A 22,531-nucleotide genomic window follows, 5' to 3' on the forward strand; every position below is an offset into this window, starting at 1 on the left:
CTGTATACAGACATGTTGATAGACATAGTATGAACCAGCCTTTAGTCTTGAAATCTCTGGTTGTTTAGTACACGACTGTATTCACTGTTTAGCGCTTGGCCTCACGTGTGAATCCTTAAAGAGATGGGTGAGGCTGATGTTTAAGAGGGTGTGAAAGACGTTGAATGGGTGCAGACAGAAGAGCTCTCCAGTAGGTGTAACAAAACATTCCACAACCATTTTCTCAAAACGGGGGTTACAAGTTTATCAACTTTCAAAGCAGAATTACTTTCCCATTGTTTCTCAACTTGTGTGTATGATATACCATTTTCTACTTTTATCCAATGTAATAAACACAGTTTCAAATGTTGCTACATAAGACCGAATCGAGCCGGTCGGTCACATATTTAATTTAGAGTTTGTAATACACGTGATTTCCAGTGTTCTGGTTGATGGTCACTAGACTAGAGGCTGTATGTTATGGATTAAACTCATAACTGCTGATATGGTTGACGGCAGACTGAAGGTACAAAGACAAGATACACTGATTATTATTGTATTGTGTGAAACACTGATTCTGTAACAGCTGACAAAGTCACTGCCCTTTGACTTCCTACAAGCCTCATCCTGATACAAGGGTGTGTCCAGAGCAGGCCAGTTAGACATGTTCTCTGCTTCTGTGCTGGAGGTCTTTCTCTGTTTAGTAAAAGAAATAGATTTTTGATTGAATATCTGCGACTTCTCTTCTCTTTACTTGGAACTTTCTGTTACATCACCCCTCCCTCCTTTCAGGCGAGCCTGGACCTCAGTGAGAGAGGAAGGAAATCCTGTCTGTATCCCCAGGCTGAGCGCTCACACGCAGAGGGACGATGAGGCTAAGCTGGGTTCGAGGGCTGGCTTCTTTGCTGGCCATGGGCGCTGGAATACTCTACATCACATCCATTAAGCGGGAGGTTCATTCTCATGGGGAAAGACTGCAGAGGGCCCATCAGGATGACTCGGTCAGGGGTCAGGACATGCTCAAGAGGCTGGAGAAGATGGAGGCTCACATCGAGAAGCTGGGTGGGTATCAATTTCCTTCATCTAAAAGTGCTGTTAAAAAGTATTGGCCCCCTTTCAGATTTTCACTATTTTTGATCCTGGGTGTTATCAGATTTTCAACCAAAACCTAATATTAGATAAAGAAAACCTGAGTTTACAAATAATACAAAAAAATGGACACTTGTTTTATTTACTCAATTAAGTTATGCAACACCAAATTCCTCAGTGTGAAAAAGTAATTGCACCCTTACACACAATAACTGGGCTCCCGAGTGACACAGCAGTCTCAGGCACTGCATCTCAGTGCAAGAGGAGTCACTGGTTTGAATACAAGCTGTATCACATCCGGCCATGGTTGGGATTCCCATAGGGGTGCGCACAATTGGCCCAGCGCTGTCCGAGTTTGGCCGTCATTGTAAATAAGAATTTGTTCTTAACAGACTTGCCTAGTTAAATAAAATAAATGAGAGAAGTGACTTCAGTTCATGTAATGAGAGTTAACAATGGTCGTGGAGTAGCGTGGTCATCACCTCTTAATCAGGGAACAGGAGGGGACTTAGCTGTAAATATAAATAGCAGATACATTCCATTATAGCTGTGCCATCGTAGGTTTGGACAATGAATTTCTCTATTAAGTTTCATCTCAAAATTCATAAAGTCAAACACAGACTGCGCATTTCGCCCACTTGACACATCAATGTAGCTCAAGAAACATTCTGGAATTAAGCACTGATCATTCACATACCTGATAACTGACAACTGCAAGCAGACTGGTGGCACCATAGGTCCCAGAGCGGTGGGCTAATTTTTATCTTCTGGGGCCTGGAGTTTTTCCTTATATGCTAACCTAACTAGGAAAACTCTGGACCCTATAAAGTATGACAGTGATTAATCAGTTGTAAAAACGTTTTATATGGGCTATGATGGGACCAGTTTTTCCTAATCAGGTCACATGGTTTTTTAAAAACTCTGTCAAATTGCAGCTACTTTATATTTGTTCATCAATTATATTTAGACTGGATTAGGAGGGGGATTTACTCTACCCATAGACAACAACTGATAGACAACAGAACTCACATAGCAGAGCTTGCTTTATGCATGTTTGCATCATGCAGGCCTATGCAACTGTAGGCCTTAGCCAGCCCAATTTTGAATTTAAACTACATTTTCTCCAGACACACAAATGGACAATAAATACATACAGTTATCAATTAGTTTACAGACATCCTAGGATGTAAAGTTATTCAGCTGCTCTTATTAGTAGCCTACAGTTGATCAGACTGAAAAATACTCTCATTTTCATCCCATACAGCATGTCAGATTTCTAATGTTTGGGTGCAACGTTTATGTAATGAGCTTTTGCTTGTGTCTGTGCGGAGTGATTATGTGTTATCATCTTTGCTAAATAAATACCGGAGTATAGTGGTACGCCTAATGGAGCGAACGAGAAAATGTGTTGCGTCAACCGCTCTCTTTTACCTACAATTTAATGGATGATGCGATGGAAGCTATCAAATCATTCGGAATTGTTTACGACATCCTAGAAAAGACAGTCGAAAGTTCAATATGTTCAGCAAGTAAAGCGTTGTAATGCGCAATTACCTCTGCAAGCTCATTGTAGTTGCCTAGGCGGAACGTTCCCTCTCGCCGTGTCTTCTATCGATGCAGTTTATTCCCAGAAACTTGAATCTGATGTAGGCATTTATATGCTCATGCTTTTGTTTTGCCATTTAGCTGAACGATCGATGTTCTTCGGGTCACTGTACCCACCTTTCGACCAAGGCTCAGACTTTCCAAAAAGCAGGCAAGGCCAGCAATACAGGCAGCTTGATGAAAGTCTCACTGTTAACCAGCTATACTTTTGATACCTGTTGATATTGAACGCCCTCACATGTTCATCCTTCTTCATGAAACTGATCTCAGGCAGAGGTTGACCCTGGATTTTAATTTGCACCTTTTCCATGTACACCAGAGAATGAAAGGGGTTTTTCCGCAAAAAGTCCTCAACATTTTCGGCAGCGTTGGACATTCTACCATTCTGATGCAGAAAATTGCACACTCGCGCTGGTAGCTAACTAGCTACTGAAGATGACAAGGCTAACTTTAAAAAATGTTAAATAAATTGCAATAACTGGACACAAAAATAAAGTTCTAAAACCAATAATTGTTTTGATAATATACCTCTTCCGTCAACTGTAATTTGAAAAAACGAATTTGAATTGAATAATATAAATAAAATGCTCAACTATTACTCTTCACTCTTAGTCTCTATCCAACAATGACACCAAGATTCTCAACACACATATGTTCATTCTCTGATCCCAATTCTATGATTGGATGGACAACATGTCAGTTCATATTGCCAAAGATTTGATTGGTTGGAGGAAGTCCTCCGGAAGTGGTCACAATTACCATGTATGTCTATGGAAGGGGGTGAGGCCTACGACCCTCCTAGGTTTTGAATTGAAGTCAATGTAGCCAGAGGAGGACTGAAGCTAGCTGCCCTCTGGCTACACCATGGTGTGACCTCAGAAAGTGCTTTTGAAGTTACTTTAGACCTTCATTGCAAAACAGTGTATTTGAATAAATTATTTGGTGACATATGAATATATTTAGTAGCTAATGCTAAATGTGTGATCTGTGTTGAAATATTACTAAAATCAGAAATCCATTTGAACTGCTAGTTATAGCCTAATGTTAGCAAGCTAACATTGAACCTAGATGTTAGATTTAGGTACCTGCAGGTTCATACTACAGGTACGACAATGTTTGTATTGGTAGTAACATGAGTTGGGAAGGTCCCGGTTCAATGTTTAGCTAGTTAGCTAAATGTTTTTTATATTTCTTTAAAAAATATATATTTCACCTTTATTTAACCAGGTAGGCCAATTGAGAACAAAATCTCATTTACAACTGCGTCCTGGCCAAGATAAAGCAAAGCAGTGCGAAAAAACAACACATGGGATAAACAAACGTACAGTCAATTAAACAATAGAAAAATCGATATACAGTGTGTGCAAATGTAGTAAGGTTAGGGAGGTAAGGCAATAAATAGGCCATAGTGGTGAAATAATTACAATTTAGCATTAACACTGGAGTGATAGATGTGCAGATGATGATGTGCAAGTAGAGATACTGGGGTGCAAAAGAGCAAGAAACATAAATAACAATATGGGGATGAGGAAGTTGGGTGGAATATTTACAGATGGGCTGTGTACAGGTGCAGTGATCGGTAAGCTGCTCTGACAGCTGATGCTTAATAAGAATGTTGTGGAGTGGTTGAAAAACTAGTTTTAAAGTCGGAAGTTTACATACACTTAGGTTGGAGTCATTAAAACTATTTTTCAACCACTCTACTAATATCTTGTTGACAAACTATAGTTTGGCAAGTGGGTTAGGATATCTACATTGTGCATGACATTGTTTTTCCAACAATTGTTTACAGACAGATTATTTCACTTATAATTCACTGTATCACAATTCCAGTGGGTCAGAAGTTTACATACAGTAAGTTGACTGTGCCTTTAAACAGCTTGGAAAATTCCAGAAAATAATGTTATGGAAGCTTCTGATAGGCTAATTGGCATAATTTAAGTAAATTGGAGGTGTACCTATGAATGTATTTCAAGGCCTACCTTCAAACTTTGCTTGACATCATGGGAAAATCAAAAGAAATTAAACAAGACCTCAGAAAAAAAATTGTAGCCCTCCACAAGTCTGGTTCATCCTTGGGAGCAATATCCAAACGCCTGAAGGTACCACGTTCATCTCTACAAACAATAGTATACAAGTGTAAACACCATGGGACCATGCAGCCATAATACCGCTCAGAAAGGAGACGCGTTCTGTCTCCTACAGATGAACGTACTTTGGAGCGAAAAGTGCAAATCAATCCCAGAACAACAGCAAAGGACCTTGTGAAGATGCTGGAGGAAACAGGTACAAAAGTATCTATATCCACAGTAAAATGAGTCCAATATTGATATAACCTCAAAGGCCGCTCAGCAAGGAAGAAGCCACTGCTCCAAAACTGCCATAAAAAAAGCCAGACTACGGTTTGCAACTGCACATGGGGACAAAGTTTGTACAATTTGGAGAAATGTCCTCTGGTCTGATGAAACAAAAATAGAACTGCTTGGCCATAAGGACCATTGTTATGTTTGGAGGAAAAAGGGGGAGGCTTGCAAACCAAATTACACCATCCCAACCGTGAAGCATGGGGGTGGCAGCATCATGTTGTGGGGGTGCTTTGCTGCAGGAGGGTCTGGTGCACTTCACAAAATCGATGGCATCATGAGGACGGAAAATTATGTGAATGTAATGAATTTTTTACATCTCAAGACATCAGTTAAGTTAAAGCTTGGTCGCAAATGGGTCTTCCAAATGGACAATGACCCCAAGCATACTTCCAAAGTTGTGACAAAAAGGCTTACGGACAACAAAGTCAAGGTATTGGAGTGGCCATTCCAAAGCCCTGACCTCAATCCCATAGAAAATGTGTGGGCAGAACTGAAAAAACATGTGCGAGCAAGGAGGCCTAAAAAACTTACTCAGTTACACCAGCTCTGTCAGGAGGAATGGGCCAAAATGCACCCAACTTATTGGGGGGAAGCTTGTAGAAGGCTACCTGAAACATTTGACCCAAGTTAAACAATTTAAAGGCAATGCAACCAAATAATAATTGACTTCTGACCCACTGGGAATGTGATGAAAGAAATAAAAGATTAAAAAAATCATTCTCTCTACTATTATTCAACATTCTTAAAATAAAGTGGTGATCCTAAATGACGTAAGACATGGAATTTTTACTAGGATTAAATGTCAGGAATTGTGCAAAACTGAGTTTAAATGTATTTGGCTAAGGTGTATGTTAACATCTGACTTTAATTGTATACAGAATGGTGTCGTCTGCGTAGAAGTTTATCAGAGAATCACCAGCAGCAAGAGCGACATCATTGATATATACAGAGAAAAGACTCGACCCAAGAATTGAACCCTGTGGCACCCCCATAGAGCCCACCAAAGGTACAGACTACAGGCTCTCCAATTTGACACACATAACTCTATCTGAGAAGTAGTTGGTGAACCAGGCGAGGCAGTCACTTGAGAAACCCAGGCTATTGAGTCAGCCGATTAGAATGCGGTGATGGACAGAATCGAAAGCCTTTGCCAGGTCGATGAAGACGGCTGCACAGTACTGTCTTTTATCGATGGTGGTTATGATATTGTTTAGGACCTTGAGCGTTGCTGAGGTGCACCCATGACCAGCTCGGAAACCAGATTGTATAGTGGAGAAGGTATGGTTGGAATCGAAATGGTCGGTGCTCTGTTTGTTAACTTGGCTTTCTTAGACTTTAGAATGGCAGGGGAGGATGGATATAGGTGTGTAACAGTTTGGGTCTAGTGTCTCCCCCTTTGAAGAGGGGAATGACCGCGGCAGCTTTACAATCTTTAGGGATTTCAGACGATACAAAATAGAGGTTGAACAGGCTAGTAATAGGGGTTGCAACAATTTCGGCTTATAATTTTGGAAAAAGAGGGTCCAGATTGTCTAACCCAGCTGATATGTAGGGATCCAGATTTTGCAGCTCTTTCATAACATCAGCTATCTGGATTTGGGTGAAGGAGAAGAGGGGTGGGCTTGGGCATGTTCCTACGGGGGATGCAGAGCTATTGGCTGGGGTAGGGGTAGCCAGGTGGAAAGCATGGCCAGCCGTAGAAAAATGCTTAATGAAATTCTCGATTATCGTAGATTTATCACTGGTGACAGTGTTTCCTAGCCTCAGTGCAGTGAGCAGCTGGGAGGAGGTGCTCTTATTCTCCATGAACTTTAGTGTCCCAAACCTTTGGGGAATTAGTGCTACAGGATGCAAATTTCTGTTTAAAAAGCTAGCCTTTGCTTTCCTAACTGGCTGTGTATATTGGATCCTGACTTCCCTAAAGAGCTGCATATTGCTGGGGTTTATGCTGGTCAAGGGCAGTAAAGTCTAAAGTGAACCAAGGGCTATGTCTGCTCTTTTTCTAAAAAATGGGATGGGATGGGGCATGCTTATTTCAGATGGTAAGAAAAACACTTTTAAAGAACAACCAGGCGTCCTCGACTGGATGAGGTCAATATCCTTCCAAGATACCCATTAGAATGGCCTGCTAGCTGAAGTGTTTTAGGGAGCGTTTGCCAGTGATGAGGGGTGGTCCATAACGGATGCAGGCAATAAGACAGCAGAGGTGTATTTAGAGGGCAAGTTGGTCAGGATGATATCTATAAGGGTGCCCATGTTTACGGATTTAGGGCTGTACCTTGAAATCTGTGTGAGATTGAGGGCATCTAGCTTAGGTTATAGGATGGCCGGAGTGTTAAGCATATCAAAGTTTAGGTCACCTAACAGTACGAACTCTGAAGATAGATGGGGGGGGGGGGGGGGGGCAATCAATTCACATATGGTGTCCAGGGCACAGCTGGGGGCTGAGGAGGGTCTATAACAAGTGGCAACAGTGAGACACTTATTTCTGCAAAGGTGGATTTTTTGGTGGCCTTCCTAAGCCAGGATTCAGACATGGCTAGGACATCAGGGTTGGCTGAGTGTGCTAAAGCAGTGAATAAAACAAACTTAGGGAGGAGGCTTCTGATGTTAAACCAAGTCTTTTATGGTTACAGAAGTCAACAAATGAGAGCGCTTGGGAAATAGGTCTAGTATTGGGGGCTACAGAGCTTGGGTTAAGCTCTACATCACCAGAGGAACAGAGGAGGAGTAGGATAAGGGTACGTCTAAATGCTATAAGAACTGGTCATCTAGTGTGTTGGGAACAGAGAATAAAAGGAGCAGATTTCTGAGCGTGGTAGAATAGATTCAGGGCATAATGTACAGACAAGTTGTGAGAACAGTGAAGGAAACCTAGGCATTGAGTGACAATGAGAGAGGTTGCATCTCTGGAGGTACCAGTTAAGCCCGGTGAGGTCTCTGCATGTGATCATAGGGTCCGATGAGCAGCAATAGGTATGTCAGGGAGCCGTTCGGTAGTCGCTACTACGCTAGGCGAGAGGGAGACACAGCGTTCAGAAAGCTAGCGGGCCAGGGCTAGCAGATGGGTCTTCGGCGACATCGCAACGGAAAATCCTGTTGAAGCCACATCGGACGATTACGTCGGCAGACCAGTCGTGATGGATCGGCAGGGCTTGGTGTCGACAATAAAGGGTCCAGGCCAATTAGCATGAGAGGTATTGTAGCCCAAGAGTTAGCTGCTATACATTCGTTGGCTAGCCGGGAGATAGGCCTAGCTCGAGGCTAGCTCAAGGCTATCTGGCTTTTCCTACAGGACAGAAGCGTTAGCCAGCAATAGCCACTCGGTTGCAGCTGCGATGGTCCAGTGTAATGGTCCAGAGCTTGCGGCAGGAATCCAGTGACGTGGTAGAGAAAAGCAGTCCAATATGCTTCGATATGCTCTGGGTTGATATCGCGCTGTGCAGACTGGCAGGTATTGACCGAGCTAAAGCTGGCTGGTGTCCGAGCTAAAGGTGAAGACCGCTACCAATGGCTAACAATAACTACTAGCTCGTGGCTAGTCAGGTGGCTAGCTGCTGATGGAGGTTCCAGTTAAAAAGTATAAAAATAGCAGATCCGTACCACATTGGGTGAGGCGGGTTGCAGGAAAGTATATTTAGTTCTTAGATGGAAAGTGAGATTAAAATATATACAAAAAAAACGAGAAAGACTATATACACGGGACAAGACAAACACACGTTCGACTGCTACGCCATCTTGGATTTAACAAGTTGTCTGAACATGTCTAAACATTTTTACATGTCTAAACAAAAGACTCCACTTCGCCATATGATTGCATGACCCATCAAGATATCCAGGCGATTACAGCCATCTATTGTATTTCATGAACATGTGTACTGTACATGTCTAGACAATAGTGAGATGTTACTGTGGGTGGCTATAGCATTTCCTTCACATGACCCATCAATTTAGTGTGTAAGAGTAATCTAAAAATTACCAAAATGTATAACATATTTTTATCTGGACACTTTTTTTTTGTGTTTACCAGAGACGGTTGTAACGATTTTCCTCCTCTTCTGAGGAGGAGTAGGAAGGACCGGACCAATATGAAGCGTGGTACGTGTCCATGTTAATATTTATTTTAACTGAACACAAAATGACAAGAGAACGAACGAAAACTAAACAGTTCTGTCTGGTGCAGAGACAGGAAACAACTACCCACAACCCATAGTGGGGGAACAGGCTGCCTAAGTATGGTTCTCAATCAGAGACAACGATAGCCAGCTGCCTCTGATTGGGAACCATACCAGGCCAAACACATAGAAATAGAAAACATAGAACACAAAACATAGAATGCCCACCCCAACTCACGCACTGACCCAACTAAAATAGAGACATAAACAAGGAACTGAGGTCAGGACGTGACAACGGTAATGTAAAGAACAACATGACCTGCACCAAAGTTAGATTAGGATATAGGCAAAGTTTTTCACTATTGTAGGCTACTACTTTTAGTATTGAAATCTTTGGTTGTTTACTAAACTACTTACTCTGTTTAGCATGTCTTCACATTAGAATCCTTAAAGAGACGGGTGAGGCTAAGGCTTAAGAGGGTGTGAACATTCCTGAATAGGTGTAGGCAAAGAAGGGTTGTCTAGTAGATGTACAAGGGCCATTTTCTACCAACTTTCAATGCAGAACTACTGTCGCACTGTTCCTCAACTGCAGTGTATGAAATACCATTTTCTAGCTCCGAGTCTCTACTTTTATCTCATGTAAAAAAACACACTAAAACATTTTACAACATAAAACTGAATTGAGGCTGTCGGTCACATTTGGTCTCAATTAAATAAAGGCTTTAAATAAACAAATAAAGGATTAGATAAAAACCAATCAAATATGGCCAAAAATCATTTTAGAATGTTCTTTAATCCTGCATACTGTTGTTTGATGTACAAAATGTGTTACATTTAGATCTAACAACTTCTGTGTGCCAAACAGCTACTTCAAGGTAATCCTCCAAGGCAGAACAAACCTTATTAATCAACTTTTAAAAAATCAAATGAAAACAGTAGTTATGTAAATTAGGTCATAATCTGTGTGTATCAAAAGGAGTGACTTTAATTGATTCTGGCAGCCTTAAACAATCTGAAATACACAGCAACAACCAATTAATGTCAGTTTGATGAGCAGCTGTCTTGTGTCCACAGTGAAGTCAGTCAACAACGGGATCAGTCTGAAAGAGGGGCAGGCTGTGAAGGCTACTGAGGTCAAGAAGGAGAGGAAGGTGGTGAAGAAGTTGTACCCCAACTCAGAGCTGTTTACAACCTGGGGTGATGAGCTCTCAGAGGAGGAGCAGAAAGAGGCAGAAGGGTTGTTTCAGATGTATGGATACAACGCCTTCCTGAGTGACAGACTACCCCTGAACAGGGAAATCCCTGATACTCGCGATCCTAAGTAAATCCTTTTCCTCATCTCTCTGCCACCTCTGCACAAAAAATGAAGGATAACTCAAGACTTCTGAATTCTAACCAGTCTGTTCCATAGCGCTCATCCGAGGTCAATTCCATCTCCATCACTTTTAATGCAATTTGACAAATGACATTGAAATGTACTAACTTTAAGAGTGAAACAGCAGCTTGGTGAAGTGACTGAATGATATGAGGTAGACCAAATATTTTTGTTGTCTGTCAGGTGTGCTAATCACCAGTACCCCCATGACCTGCCCACCATCAGCGTGGTGTTGATCTACTTGGACGAGGCCCTGTCAATCATCAAGAGAGCTGTCCGCAGCATCATAGACAAGACCCCCCAACACCTGCTCAAAAACATCATACTGGTGGATGACCACAGCTCCAATGGTTCGCCTAATTTGTCTATGCTCTCTGCTCTTTGTCTATGCTCTCTAGAAACATTTGAAAGTATATTTGAACTCAAGTGTGGCTTTCAACTTTTGTTGTGTACCAATGATTTGCAAGTGTCTGCTTTCCCAGAGGACCTAAAGGAGAAGTTGGATGCCTACATCAGCTTCATCGATGAAGAGCGTCCGGGCCTGTTGAAGAGAGTGAGACACCTGGAGCAGCTCGGTCTCACACAGGCCCGCCTCTCAGGGTGGAGGGAAGCTGAAGGAGACGTGGTAGCCATCTTGGATGCCCACATAGAAGTTCACGTGGAATGGTAGTCTGAATGGTTTATATTATAAAGACACTCAGTGATATTTTTTGGAGTCTCCTTTAACACAATGTTTTCACTCTGTGTTTCTGTGAACAGGGCGGAGCCTCTGTTAGCTCGGATAAAGGAGGACCGCACGTTGGTGTTGACACCGGTGTTTGACAAAGTCCATTTCGATGACTTGACAGTCACACGTTATTGGCCGAATGCAAACGCCTTTGACTGGGCCCTGTGGTGTATGTACGAGTCCTTCAGACCTGAGTGGTATGCCTTACAAGACGAGACACAGCCAGGAAAGTGAGTTGTTTGTGATTTCATCATTGGATGATAGTCCTGTTTCACAAGTCTGTTTGAAAAGGCGAAAAGGAAAGCACAGCTTTGGGAGGAAAATCTTACCTAATATTTACACCTGCATTGTTATTTTGCGTTATCTATTCATTAAAATGAATGTCACATCTCCCATTTTAGAAATGACCATTATGTGTTGTGTATGTTTGTCAGGAGCCCCTCCATTATGGGCATACTAGTGGTTGATCGCCTGTTCTTTGGGGAAATTGGTGCTCTGGATGGTGGTATGAAGATCTATGGAGGTGAAAATGTTGAACTGGGCATCCGGGTAAGCCCCTCTGCTACAGTTTATGAATGAATGTTGGAAATCAAAGCAGACTTGTGTTTGCAGAATTGCTTTCTGTTCTTGAGTCGTTCAGTTTGAACAAGCCAATCTACGTCCAACATCCAGACACTTCAGTCCATATCTATAAACTCGTACTTGTCTCTTGGTGTTTGGTGTGTCTAGGTGTGGCTGTGTGGTGGAAGTGTCGAGGTCATACCTTGTTCTAAAATAGCCCACATCGAAAGGGCCCATAAACCCTATCTCCCAGACCTGAGCATTACAATGAAGAGGAATGCTCTGAGAGTGGCTGAGGTCTGGATGGATGAATACAAACATAATGTCAACATTGCCTGGAACCTCCCACTGAAGGTACTGTACACAACAGACCATTCAAAAAGTAGGTTTTGTTCAGCTGCTCCTATGGAATAACAATCATCACTGTTATGCATGCTTTGTGTATGAAAATAAGTAGACTAGACAGTCAATATTATAAGAATGGTCTATTACTCAATGCCAAAGTAAAGATCATAGGATCTATGTAAAATGATGGTGGTAAGCCATCATCAAGTGGATAATAGGTAGATTCCTCACACAGCCTGTGTTTCTGATTTACAAATCTTCCTCTTTCTCACCACAGGATCATGGCATAGACATTGGGGATGTTTCAGAGAGGAAGAAGTTGAGAAAGAGTCTGAACTGCAAACCCTTCCAGTGGTATCTGGACAATGTGTATCCAATGTTAGACCCCCTGGGTGACTTGCTTGGTTATGGAGCTGTGAGTAATGCTAAAATGTTACTGTTGTTTTGGAATTATTTCCTCACCAAGTGTGTTTGGTGCATGTCATTCTTTTTTTCAATTGGATGCAGGGTCATAATTCCAACTCATTATCAGGATAGGAATTTGCACTTTTATAATTGTTTAATCTGTGTCCATAAAATCAACAGCTGGTCAATGACCTGAAGATGGATCTCTGTATAGATCAAGGCCCAGTTCCGGGGAACACACCTATTTTACATGGATGCCATTATTTTACTCCACAGGTTCGTAGAATCATTGCTTAGTATTTTAGAATTTAACTAGCGGTATAATATGGTCCATCCCATAGCAGAGCCGGGATTCAACCCATACCACAATGCAAAGTACTGTCAATACCACAGACACAGAAAAGCCTAAATATCTATCCTCTCTGTCCAGAACTGTTATTATCGAGCCAGCGGGGAGATCTACATTGGAGGCATCAAGTCTCACAAGTACAACAGTAATCGCTGTCTGATGGACATTGGCACTCAAACCCCAGGACTGTATGAGTGCAAGGAGGCCAAGCAGAAGGGATTCCACATGCTCTGGGAATTTCAACAGGTAAGCACTCCAACATGAAATAGGGAAATTGATGCTTATAAACTGTTGGAAACATGGGAGATGTCTTTGACTTTAGTGTGATATTGTACAGTAGAATGTTTGCTGTGTTTTACAGGGAAAAGCCATCCAGAACAGACAGACAAAGAGATGTCTGGAGATTGCCCCAGGGGAGGACACTGACTACCAGCTCATCATTCAGGAGTGCAGTGGGCAGCACTGGTTAATACGGAATGTGATAAAAGACTTCTGATACACTGAGATAGTTAGGCCTACTGTACCATAGACAATACAGCAGGACTGTAGGAGTTATCCTGCGATCATAAGCAAGTGGGAAGTTGTTATTTACCACAAACAATTGGTAAAAATCCACTTGAACACCCCTCCAACTGGTAATTAACAGTGGGAAACTCTGGGAGATTACCAGTGGGAAACCTCTGACGTCACCTACTAAGGAAATTACCTTTTTAACAGCATTATCAGCAGTTAAATGCAACAGCAAAACAATATTTCCACAAAGTTTTTGAACACTAATTTTTGTACAAACACGATAGCTGTACTTACAGTTTATGGTTGACGCAGCCTGTTGGCCGTTAGCCAATCTGAGTTTCTCAACGAGTTCATAGCATGTGAATACATCCAACTGATATTTACGACTTCACAATTGGTAATTACCACCTTCCCACTTCTTTATGAACACAGCATTATCATTACACTTTGAAAAGCCAGTCAGTGGTCAGCAGTGAGATGACTGTGTGATCTTAGTGAACTGCTGGTTGGACATGGCTTCATGGGGACATATATACAGTTTCTTCACAGAATGTGGAATGCTATTGAGCTGTGTTCTCCTTGGTCCTGATTGTAAATGCAGAGAAATAATACATATGATTCCTGTATATACGTTCATTTGTGGTTGGTTATTGATTCACTGTAGATTTTCACCAAAGAGGGTCATAGAATATTTTTCTGCATTGACATCATATAGAGCTGAGTTGATATCAGTGTAGTTTTGAAGAAGACCCGTCCTCGACTGCTCTATGAGCTCTCCGAGATGAACTTATTCCATGGATGGCCGGCCCTCTCTCGTACAGCTCTGGTGGCAGGGAGGTATACAGTGCATTTGGAAAGTATTCAGACCCCTTTACTTTTACCACATTCTTAAATTACAGCCTTATTCTAAAATTGATTAAATTGTTCAATCTTCACACAATAACTCATAATGACAAAGCAAAAATACATAATTATTCTGATCCTTTACTCAGTACTTTGTTGAAGCACCTTTGGCAACGATACAGCCTATAGTCTTCTTGGGTATCATGCAACAAGCTTGGCACACCTGTATTTGGGGACTTTCTCCAATTGTTCTCTGCAGATTCCCTCAAGCACTGTCAGGTTGGATGGGGAGCGTCGCTGCACAGCTCTTTTCAGGTCTCTTCAGAGATGTTCGATCAGGTTCAAGTCCGGAATCTGGCTGGGCCACTCAAGGACATTCAGAGACTTGTCCCGTCGGGGAAGCCATGACGAGCTGACAGCACTGGCGTGAGCTTCAGGCCTTCCATTACTTGATGTCATCGCTGTGAGCACTCAGGATTAGTACTCAAAGCTGCATTCTGCTTGCTGCCAGAGTTGTTATGCCAGAGTGGGGAAGGAAAATAGAGGTCAGGGGATGATGTTCTGTCAGCAAGGTGAACCTCCATCCGAACAGGTAGGTGTGGAACTTTTTGATCCTGAAGATAATACCCAACGCTTCTTTCTCAATCTGCGGGTATTTCAGTCCTTGATATGAAGGCAATGGGCTTATCTTCTCCTGCAGGTGTGGAGTGACACGACGGCCCCAACTTCATATGGGGAAGTGTCACAAGCCAGTTGAATTGGCAAGGATGAATTGAAGTGAATCAACACCTTATCAATCAACACTGCCTTTTCCTTCTTGAAAGTAGCGTCACACTCCTTTGTCCACAACCAGAGTTTGTTCTCTCTCATTAACTCATGCCAGCTTTTTGATTAACTTCCGTAGTAGTTCAGGAGGCCCAGGAATGACTTCAGATGGCTTACATTCTCGGGAGCAGGTCCTTCTGCAATGACTGTCACTTTCGATGGGGCTGTGTGGAGAACGTCAGCATCAATCACATGGCCTAAGTCAATGCACTGCATGCATGAAAAAGTTGCACTTCTCTTTTTACGAACACGTAAGCCTTACTCTTCGAGATGATTAACCCGTAATAAGCATTCAGAAAAAATACAAGTGTTATACATCGGCTTAATGATAAACTTCTTGTTAATCCAGCCACTTTGTCAGATTTCACAAAGGCTTTAATCCGAAAGCATACCATGTGATTATCTGAGGACAGCGCCCCTCTTACAAAAGCATACAAACATTTTACAACCAAGTAAAGGAATTACAAAAGTCAGAAATAGCAATAAAATTAATCACTTACCTTTGATGATCTTCATATGGTTGCAGTCACAAGAGTCCCAGCTACACAAACATGTTTGTTTTGTTCGTTAAAGTCCCTCTTTATATCCCAAAAACTCTGTTTTGTTGGCACGTTTTGTTCAGTAATCCACTAGCTCAAAGGCGGTCAAAACATGCAGATGAATCCTGTCACGACTTCAACCGAAGGTAACTCCTCTCCCTGTTCGGCGGCGCTCGGCATCGCCGGTTTACTAGCCGCCACCAATCCCTTTTTCCTTTTCTGGTTGTTTTGTCTGTGTTCCTTTTCACACCTGGTTTCATTTGCGTTTATTTCTGTGTGTTTATATGGCACCTGTTGCCTGCCTTAGTTCGTGCGGTATTAAGCTTGTGTGTATTTGCGCTCGATTATCTTTGATGTTTATTGTTTTCACTATTACGCACGTGTATGTAAGTTTCGGAACTGAGTTTGTTCCTCCTTGCGTTTTGCATGAGTTTCTGTATTGTTTTCACTATTTAGGCACGTGTATGTAAGTGTCGGAACTGTGGTTGTTCCTCCGTGTGTTGGCACGAGTTTCTGATTCTTCGAGAGCGTAGTTTGGGATTTTCGTCTGTGCCATTTTTGTATTGGTGGACTATATATATATATATATATATATATATATATATATATATAAGCACGCTTCTCAAAAATCCCTGCTCTCTTGCGCCTGACTCCTACACCTCTCACCGAGAAGCACCTTATCACAAATACATCCTAATAGTACCGGTAAAGTTTGTTGAAACATGTCAAACGATGTTAATAATTAATCCTCAGGTTATCAATTGTCTAAATAATCGATAATATTTCAACCGGACAATAGCGTATTCAATAGAAAGGAAAAACAAAGAAGGGCGCGCAATCGGTTACGAGCGCAAACCAGCTCTGCATTCTTCCTCAGTCCAGTGACAAAAGGTCTCATTCTTCTTCATTTTTCAGAAAAAAGGCCTGAAACAATGTCTAAAGACTGTTGACATCTAGTGGAAGCCATAGGAACTGCAATCTGGGTCCTAACCCATTAGATACTGTATAGGCATTCAATTAAAAAATTTAAAAAATCCCACTTCAGGAATGGATTTTCCTCAGGTTTTCACCTGCCATATCAGTTCTGTTATACTCACAGACATTATTTTAACAGTTTTGCAAACTTTAGCGTTTTCTATCCAAATCTACCTATTATTATTATTATTATTATTATGCATATCCTAGCATCTGGGCCTGAGTAACAGGCAGTTTACCTTGGGCACGCTTCTCATCCAGACGTTGAAAAACTGCCTCCAAGCTATAAAAAGTTAAAAGTATTTTACATTTTAGTAATTTAACAGACAGATTTGACATACAGGAGCAACTAGTGTTAAGTGCAATCTTCCCTCTAAACTGTGTGAGTGCCCATGCACGCAGTAGCAAGAGACTGACACACAGCTCCCCAGGACTGCTCAGCCCACAGAGAGAAGCACGAGATTGAACTTCACTCTAGAGCATTAGTCACCAACTGGTCGATCGCGACCAATCGACAAGGTATTCCTAGTCGATCGACAACCATTTCTGTAAAAAAGTCAATGATAAAGCCTTGTGTTATTATTTTTTTTTTGTCTCGGGCTGTTGGCGGTAGATGCACCCGCACCCGCCAGGTAGGCAAACTGTTGCCATTTTGGACCATTTCATGTGTCTGAAGGTACAAACTGTGCTTTCCCGGTGGGCCTAGAGAAGAAATCACGTGCACTAGGCTTACTGCTGGCTAATCGGCTTACTGCTGGCTAATCGGATGGCTCAGATGACCGTGTCTGCAGTAACATAGCAGCCATAAAAGAAAGCTCCACAAAGTTGATACTGTGAGATTTCAAAATGTCTAAAACTATGACTACAGAGAGACTGTCAACGAATACAGCAAAGACATGCTGTTTTTATGAGTGAGTTCATGTTTAAATTCTTAACTCAGCACTGTCAGCACTCTATTCAACACTTTTATAAGCCATAAAATGTGCGTTCTTCCTATTTCCACTCAGCACTGCAACAAGCACTGCAGCAGTAATGAATGAGTAGGAAAGTGAAACCTATAGGCTTGCGTTGTTATTATTAGCAGCTTGGGTATTTTTTAATATCCAGGAATATTACACTTTCTCTGTCCATAGGAGTAACAACATGAATTTGTGCATGAGGCAGAAATAATGTGGTGCGACTTGAGTTTCGCCATCAGCTGGAAGACGGTGTCCCTTTTTGGTCAGTGTCAGTGGAGGAAAGAGAGAGCGGAGGGATGTTGAGAGGCTGACCCTCAGTCTGCTGCTCTCCCCTCTGCTGAGACTGACCATCAAATGAAGGCACCATCAGCCAAGTAAAATACAAATAAAAAACAAATGATTTAAATGTAAGCCCACTCAGCTGTGCTTCACAAGTAATATTACAACAGATCTATTACCTCTGTGATCATATAGCCTACCTCAAATTTTGAAATATAATTTTAAAAAATGTCTTGAACAACAATGCATTGGCAGCAAAGCCAATATGTGGTGATAATGTATTGGGCCTATAGCTTACTGCATACACCTCATTGCTACAGTACTGTTTTTAATTGGTTACTGGCTTACATGTTTTAGTTATGTAAAAACTAATCTGAGAGGTAGATCTCGGCTTGCATTTTGATTCAAATTGACCTTGACTCAGAAAACGTTGGTGACCACTGTTGTAGTTCTCCTTGTTAACACTATCAACATTTCCCTTTAATGTGGCAACTGTGATCAAGTCAATGCAATTTTAGACACTTTCAGTGCAACATACCGAAACAAAATTACCTATGCAAGAGATTGTTGTCGGCAGAACACATCGGAGCTAGTTAGTGAGTTATTAGCCCTGTTATAGATAATTTGTTGTGAACAATAGGGGAGGGATTGCTTCCTACAAGAGCACAAAACATATACATTTCTAGACATATTTGAATAGAAGGTCAGGTAAAGAGCTTTGTTCGTTTCGAAAAGGAAAGCACAGCTTTGGGAGGAAAATCTTACCTAATATTTAAACCTGCATTGTTATTTTGCGTTATCTATTCATTAAAATGAATGTCACATCTCCCATTTTAGAAATGACCATTATGTGTTGTGTATGTTTGTCAGGAGCCCCTCCATTATGGGCATACTAGGAGGACCGCACGTTGGTGTTGACACCGGTGTTTGACAAAGTCCATGATGACTTGACAGTCACACGTTATTGGCCGAATGCAAACGCCTTGGGCCCTGCGGTGTATGTACGAGTCCTTCAGACCTGATGGTATGCCTTACAAGACGAGACACAGCCAGGAAAGTGAGTTGTTTGTGATTTCATCATTGGATGATAGTCCTGTTTCACAAGTCTGTTTGAAAAGGCGAAAAGGAAAGCACAGCTTTGGGAGGAAAATCTTACCTAATATTTACACCTGCATTGTTATTTTGCGTTATCTGTTCCTGTTCTTTGGGGAAATTGGTGCTCTGGATGGTGGTATGAAGATCTATGGAGGTGAAAATGTTGAACTGGGCATCCGGGTAAGCCCCTCTGCTACAGTTTATGAATGAATGTTGGAAATCAAAGCAGACTTGTGTTTGCAGAATTGCTTTCTGTTCTTGAGTCGTTCAGTTTGAACAAGCCAATCTACGTCCAACATCCAGACACTTCAGTCCATATCTATAAACTCGTACTTGCCTCTTGGTGTTTGGTGTGTCTAGGTGTGGCTGTGTGGTGGAAGTGTCGAGGTCATACCTTGTTCTAAAATAGCCCACATCGAAAGGGCCCATAAACCCTATCTCCCAGACCTGAGCATTACAATGAAGAGGAATGCTCTGAGAGTGGCTGAGGTCTGGATGGATGAATACAAACATAATGTCAACATCGCCTGGAACCTCCCACTGAAGGTACTGTACACAACAGACCATTCAAAAAATAGGTTTTGTTCAGCTGCTCCTATGGAATAACAATCATCGCTGTTATGCATGCTTTGTGCTTGAAAATAAGTAGACTAGACAGTCAATATTATAAGAATGGTCTATTACTCAATGCCATAATAAAGATCATAGGATCTTTGTAAAATGATGGTGGTAAGCCATCATCAAGGATTGCTCACACAGCCTGTGATTCTGTATTAGGAATCTTCCTCTTTCTCACCACAGGATCATGGCATAGACATTGGGGATGTTTCAGAGAGGAAGAAGTTGAGAGGGTCTGAACTGCAAACCCTTCCAGTGGAATCTGGACAATGTGTATCCAATGTTAGACCCCCTGGGTGACTTGCTTGGTTATGGAGCTGTGAGTAATGCTAAAATGTTACTGTTGTTCTGGATACAGTGGGGCAAAAAAAGTATTTAGTCAGCCACCAGTTGTGCAAGTTCTCCCACTTAAAAAGATGAGAGGGGGAAAAATCCTGAAAATCACATTGTAGGATTTTTTATGAATTTATTTGCAAATTATGGTGGAAAATAAGTATTTGGTCATCTACAAACAAGCAAGATTTCTGGCTCTCACAGACCTGTAACTTCTTCTTTAAGTGGCTCCTCTGTCCTCCACTCGTTACCTGTATTAATGGCACCTGTTTGAACTTGTTATCAGTATAAAAGACACCTGTCCACAACCTCAAACAGTCACACTCCAAACTCCACTATGGCCAAGACCAAAGATCTGTCAAAGGACACCAGAAACAAAATTGTAGACCTGCACCAGGCTGGGAAGACTGAATCTGCAAAAGGTAAGCTTGGTTTGAAGAAATCAACTGTGGGAGCAATTATTAGGAAATGGAAGACATACAAGACCACTGATAATCTCCCTCGATCTGGGGCTCCACGCAAGAACTCACCCCGTGGGGTCAAAATGATCACAAGAACGGTGAGCAAAAATCCCAGAACCACACGGGGGGACCTAGTGAATGACCTGCAGAGAGCTGGGACCAAAGTAACAAAGCCTACCATCAGTAACACACTACGCCGCCAGGGACTCAAATCCTGCAGTGCCAGACATGTCCCCCTGCTTAAGCCAGTACATGTCCAGGCCCGTCTGAAGTTTGCTAGAGAGCATTTGGATGATCCAGAAGAAGATTGGGAGAATGTCATATGGTCAGATGAAACCAAAATAGAACTTGTGGTTAAAAACTGAACTCGTCGTGTTTGGAGGACAAAGAATGCTGAGTTGCATCCAAAGAACACCATACCTACTGTGAAGCATGGGGGTGGAAACATCATGCTTTGGGGCTGTTTTTCTGCAAAGGGACCAGGACGAATGATCCGTGTAAAGGAAATAATGAATGGGTCCATGTATCGTGAGATTTTGAGTGAAAACCTACTTCCGTCAGCAAGGGCATTGAAGATGAAACGTGGCTGGGTCTTTCAGCATGACAATGATCCCAATCACACCGCCCGGGCAATGAGTGGCTTCGTAAGAAGCATTTCAAGGTCCTGGTGTGGCCTAGCCAGTCTCCAGATCACAACCCCATAGAAAATCTTTGGAGGGAGTTGAAAGTCTGTGTTGCCCAGCAACAGCCCCAAAACATCACTGCTCTAGAGGAGATCTGCATGGAGGAATGGGCCAAAATAACAGCAACAGTGTGTGAAAACCTCGTGAAGACTTAAAGAAAATGTTTGACCTCTGTCATTGCCAACAAAGGGTATATAACAAAGTATTGAGATAAACTTTTGTTATTGACCAAATACTTATTTTTCACCATAATTTGCAAATAAATTCATAAAAAATCCTACAATGTGATTTTCAGATGTTTTTTTTCTAATTTTGTCTGTCATAGTTGAAGTGTACCTATGATGAAAATTACAGGCCTCTCTCATCTTTTTAAGTGGGAGAACTTGCACAATTGGTGGCTGACTAAATACTTTTTTGCCCCACTGTATATTTCCTCACCAACTGTGTTTGGTGCATATAATTACTTCTTCAATTGGATGCAGGGTCATAATTCCAACTCATTATCAGGATAGGAATTTGCACTTTTATAATTGTTTAATCTGTGTCCATAAAATCAACAGATGGTCAATGACCTGAAGATGGATCTCTGCATAGATCAAGTCCCAGTTCCGGGGAACACACCTATTTTACATGGATGCAATTATTTTACTCCACAGGTTTGTAGAATCATTGCTTAGTATTTTAGAATTTAATTAGTTGTATAATATGGTCCATCCCATAGCAGAGCCGGGATTCAACCCATACCACATTGCAAAGTACTGTCAAAATATCTATCCTCTCTGTCCAGAACTGTTATTATCGAGCCAGCGGGGAGATCTACATTGGAGGCATCAAGTCTCACAAGTACAACAGTAATCGCTGTCTGATGGACATTGGCACTCAAACCCCAGGACTGTATGAGTGCAAGGAGGCCAAGCAGAAGGGATTCCACATGCTCTAGGAATTTCAACAGGTAAGCACTCCAACATGAAATAGGGAAATTGATGCTTATAAACTGTTGGAAACATGGGAGATGTCTTTGACTTTAGTGTGATATTGTACAGTAGAATGTTTGCTGTGTTTTACAGGGAAAAGCCATCCAGAACAGACAGACAAAGAGATGTCTGGAGATTGCCCCAGGGGAGGACACTTTCTACCAGCTCATCATTCAGGAGTGCAGTGGGCAGCACTGGAAAATACGGAATGTGATAGAAGACTTCTGATACACTGAGATGTCTAGGCCTACTGTACCATAGACAATACAGCAGGACTATAGGAGTTATCATCATGCTTTGAAAAGCCAATCGGTAGTCAGCAGTGAGATGACTGTGTGATCTTAGTGAGCTGTTGGTTGTACATAGCTTCATGGGGACAGATTTACATCCTTCACAGAATGTGAAATGCTATTGAGCAAAGAAAGAATAAATATGATTCCTGTATTTACACTCATTTGTGGTTTGTTACTGATTCACTGTAGATTTTCACCAAAGAGGGTCATAGAATATGTGTC

General features: G+C 41.8%; 1 protein-coding gene and 1 pseudogene across 1 annotated transcript; both read left to right on the forward strand.

Annotated features, from left to right (window-relative positions):
* The first annotated feature begins 639 nt into the window (after positions 1 to 639).
* On the forward strand, positions 640 to 14,039 carry LOC139392683 (probable polypeptide N-acetylgalactosaminyltransferase 8). The gene is made up of 11 exons (XM_071140847.1): positions 640 to 1,041; positions 10,232 to 10,478; positions 10,716 to 10,882; positions 11,015 to 11,198; positions 11,292 to 11,489; positions 11,694 to 11,808; positions 11,989 to 12,174; positions 12,443 to 12,580; positions 12,751 to 12,846; positions 13,001 to 13,165; positions 13,281 to 14,039. Exons 1-11 carry the CDS (start codon positions 849 to 851, stop codon positions 13,413 to 13,415), a joined length of 1,824 nt encoding a protein of 607 aa, XP_070996948.1. The 5' UTR covers positions 640 to 848; the 3' UTR covers positions 13,416 to 14,039.
* Positions 14,040 to 17,380: 3,341 nt separating this feature from the next.
* LOC139392932 (probable polypeptide N-acetylgalactosaminyltransferase 8) lies at positions 17,381 to 22,333 on the forward strand (annotated as a pseudogene).
* Positions 22,334 to 22,531: the final 198 nt, after the last annotated feature.

Source organism: Oncorhynchus clarkii, chromosome 33 (genome assembly GCF_045791955.1).
Source record: "Oncorhynchus clarkii lewisi isolate Uvic-CL-2024 chromosome 33, UVic_Ocla_1.0, whole genome shotgun sequence".
Taxonomy (NCBI): domain Eukaryota; kingdom Metazoa; phylum Chordata; class Actinopteri; order Salmoniformes; family Salmonidae; genus Oncorhynchus; species Oncorhynchus clarkii.

What these genes read in the sequence shown, in the direction of transcription:
- LOC139392683 (XM_071140847.1), top strand. Translation starts at nt 849, where the DNA reads ATGAGGCTAAGCTGGGTTCGAGGGCTGGCTTCTTTGCTGGCCATGGGC. An exon ending in CCTGGAACCTCCCACTGAAG is followed by an intron (nt 12,175 to 12,442) that starts GTACTGTACACA and finishes TTCTCACCACAG; the next exon opens with GATCATGGCATAGACATTGG. An exon ending in ACTTGCTTGGTTATGGAGCT is followed by an intron (nt 12,581 to 12,750) that starts GTGAGTAATGCT and finishes TAAAATCAACAG; the next exon opens with CTGGTCAATGACCTGAAGAT.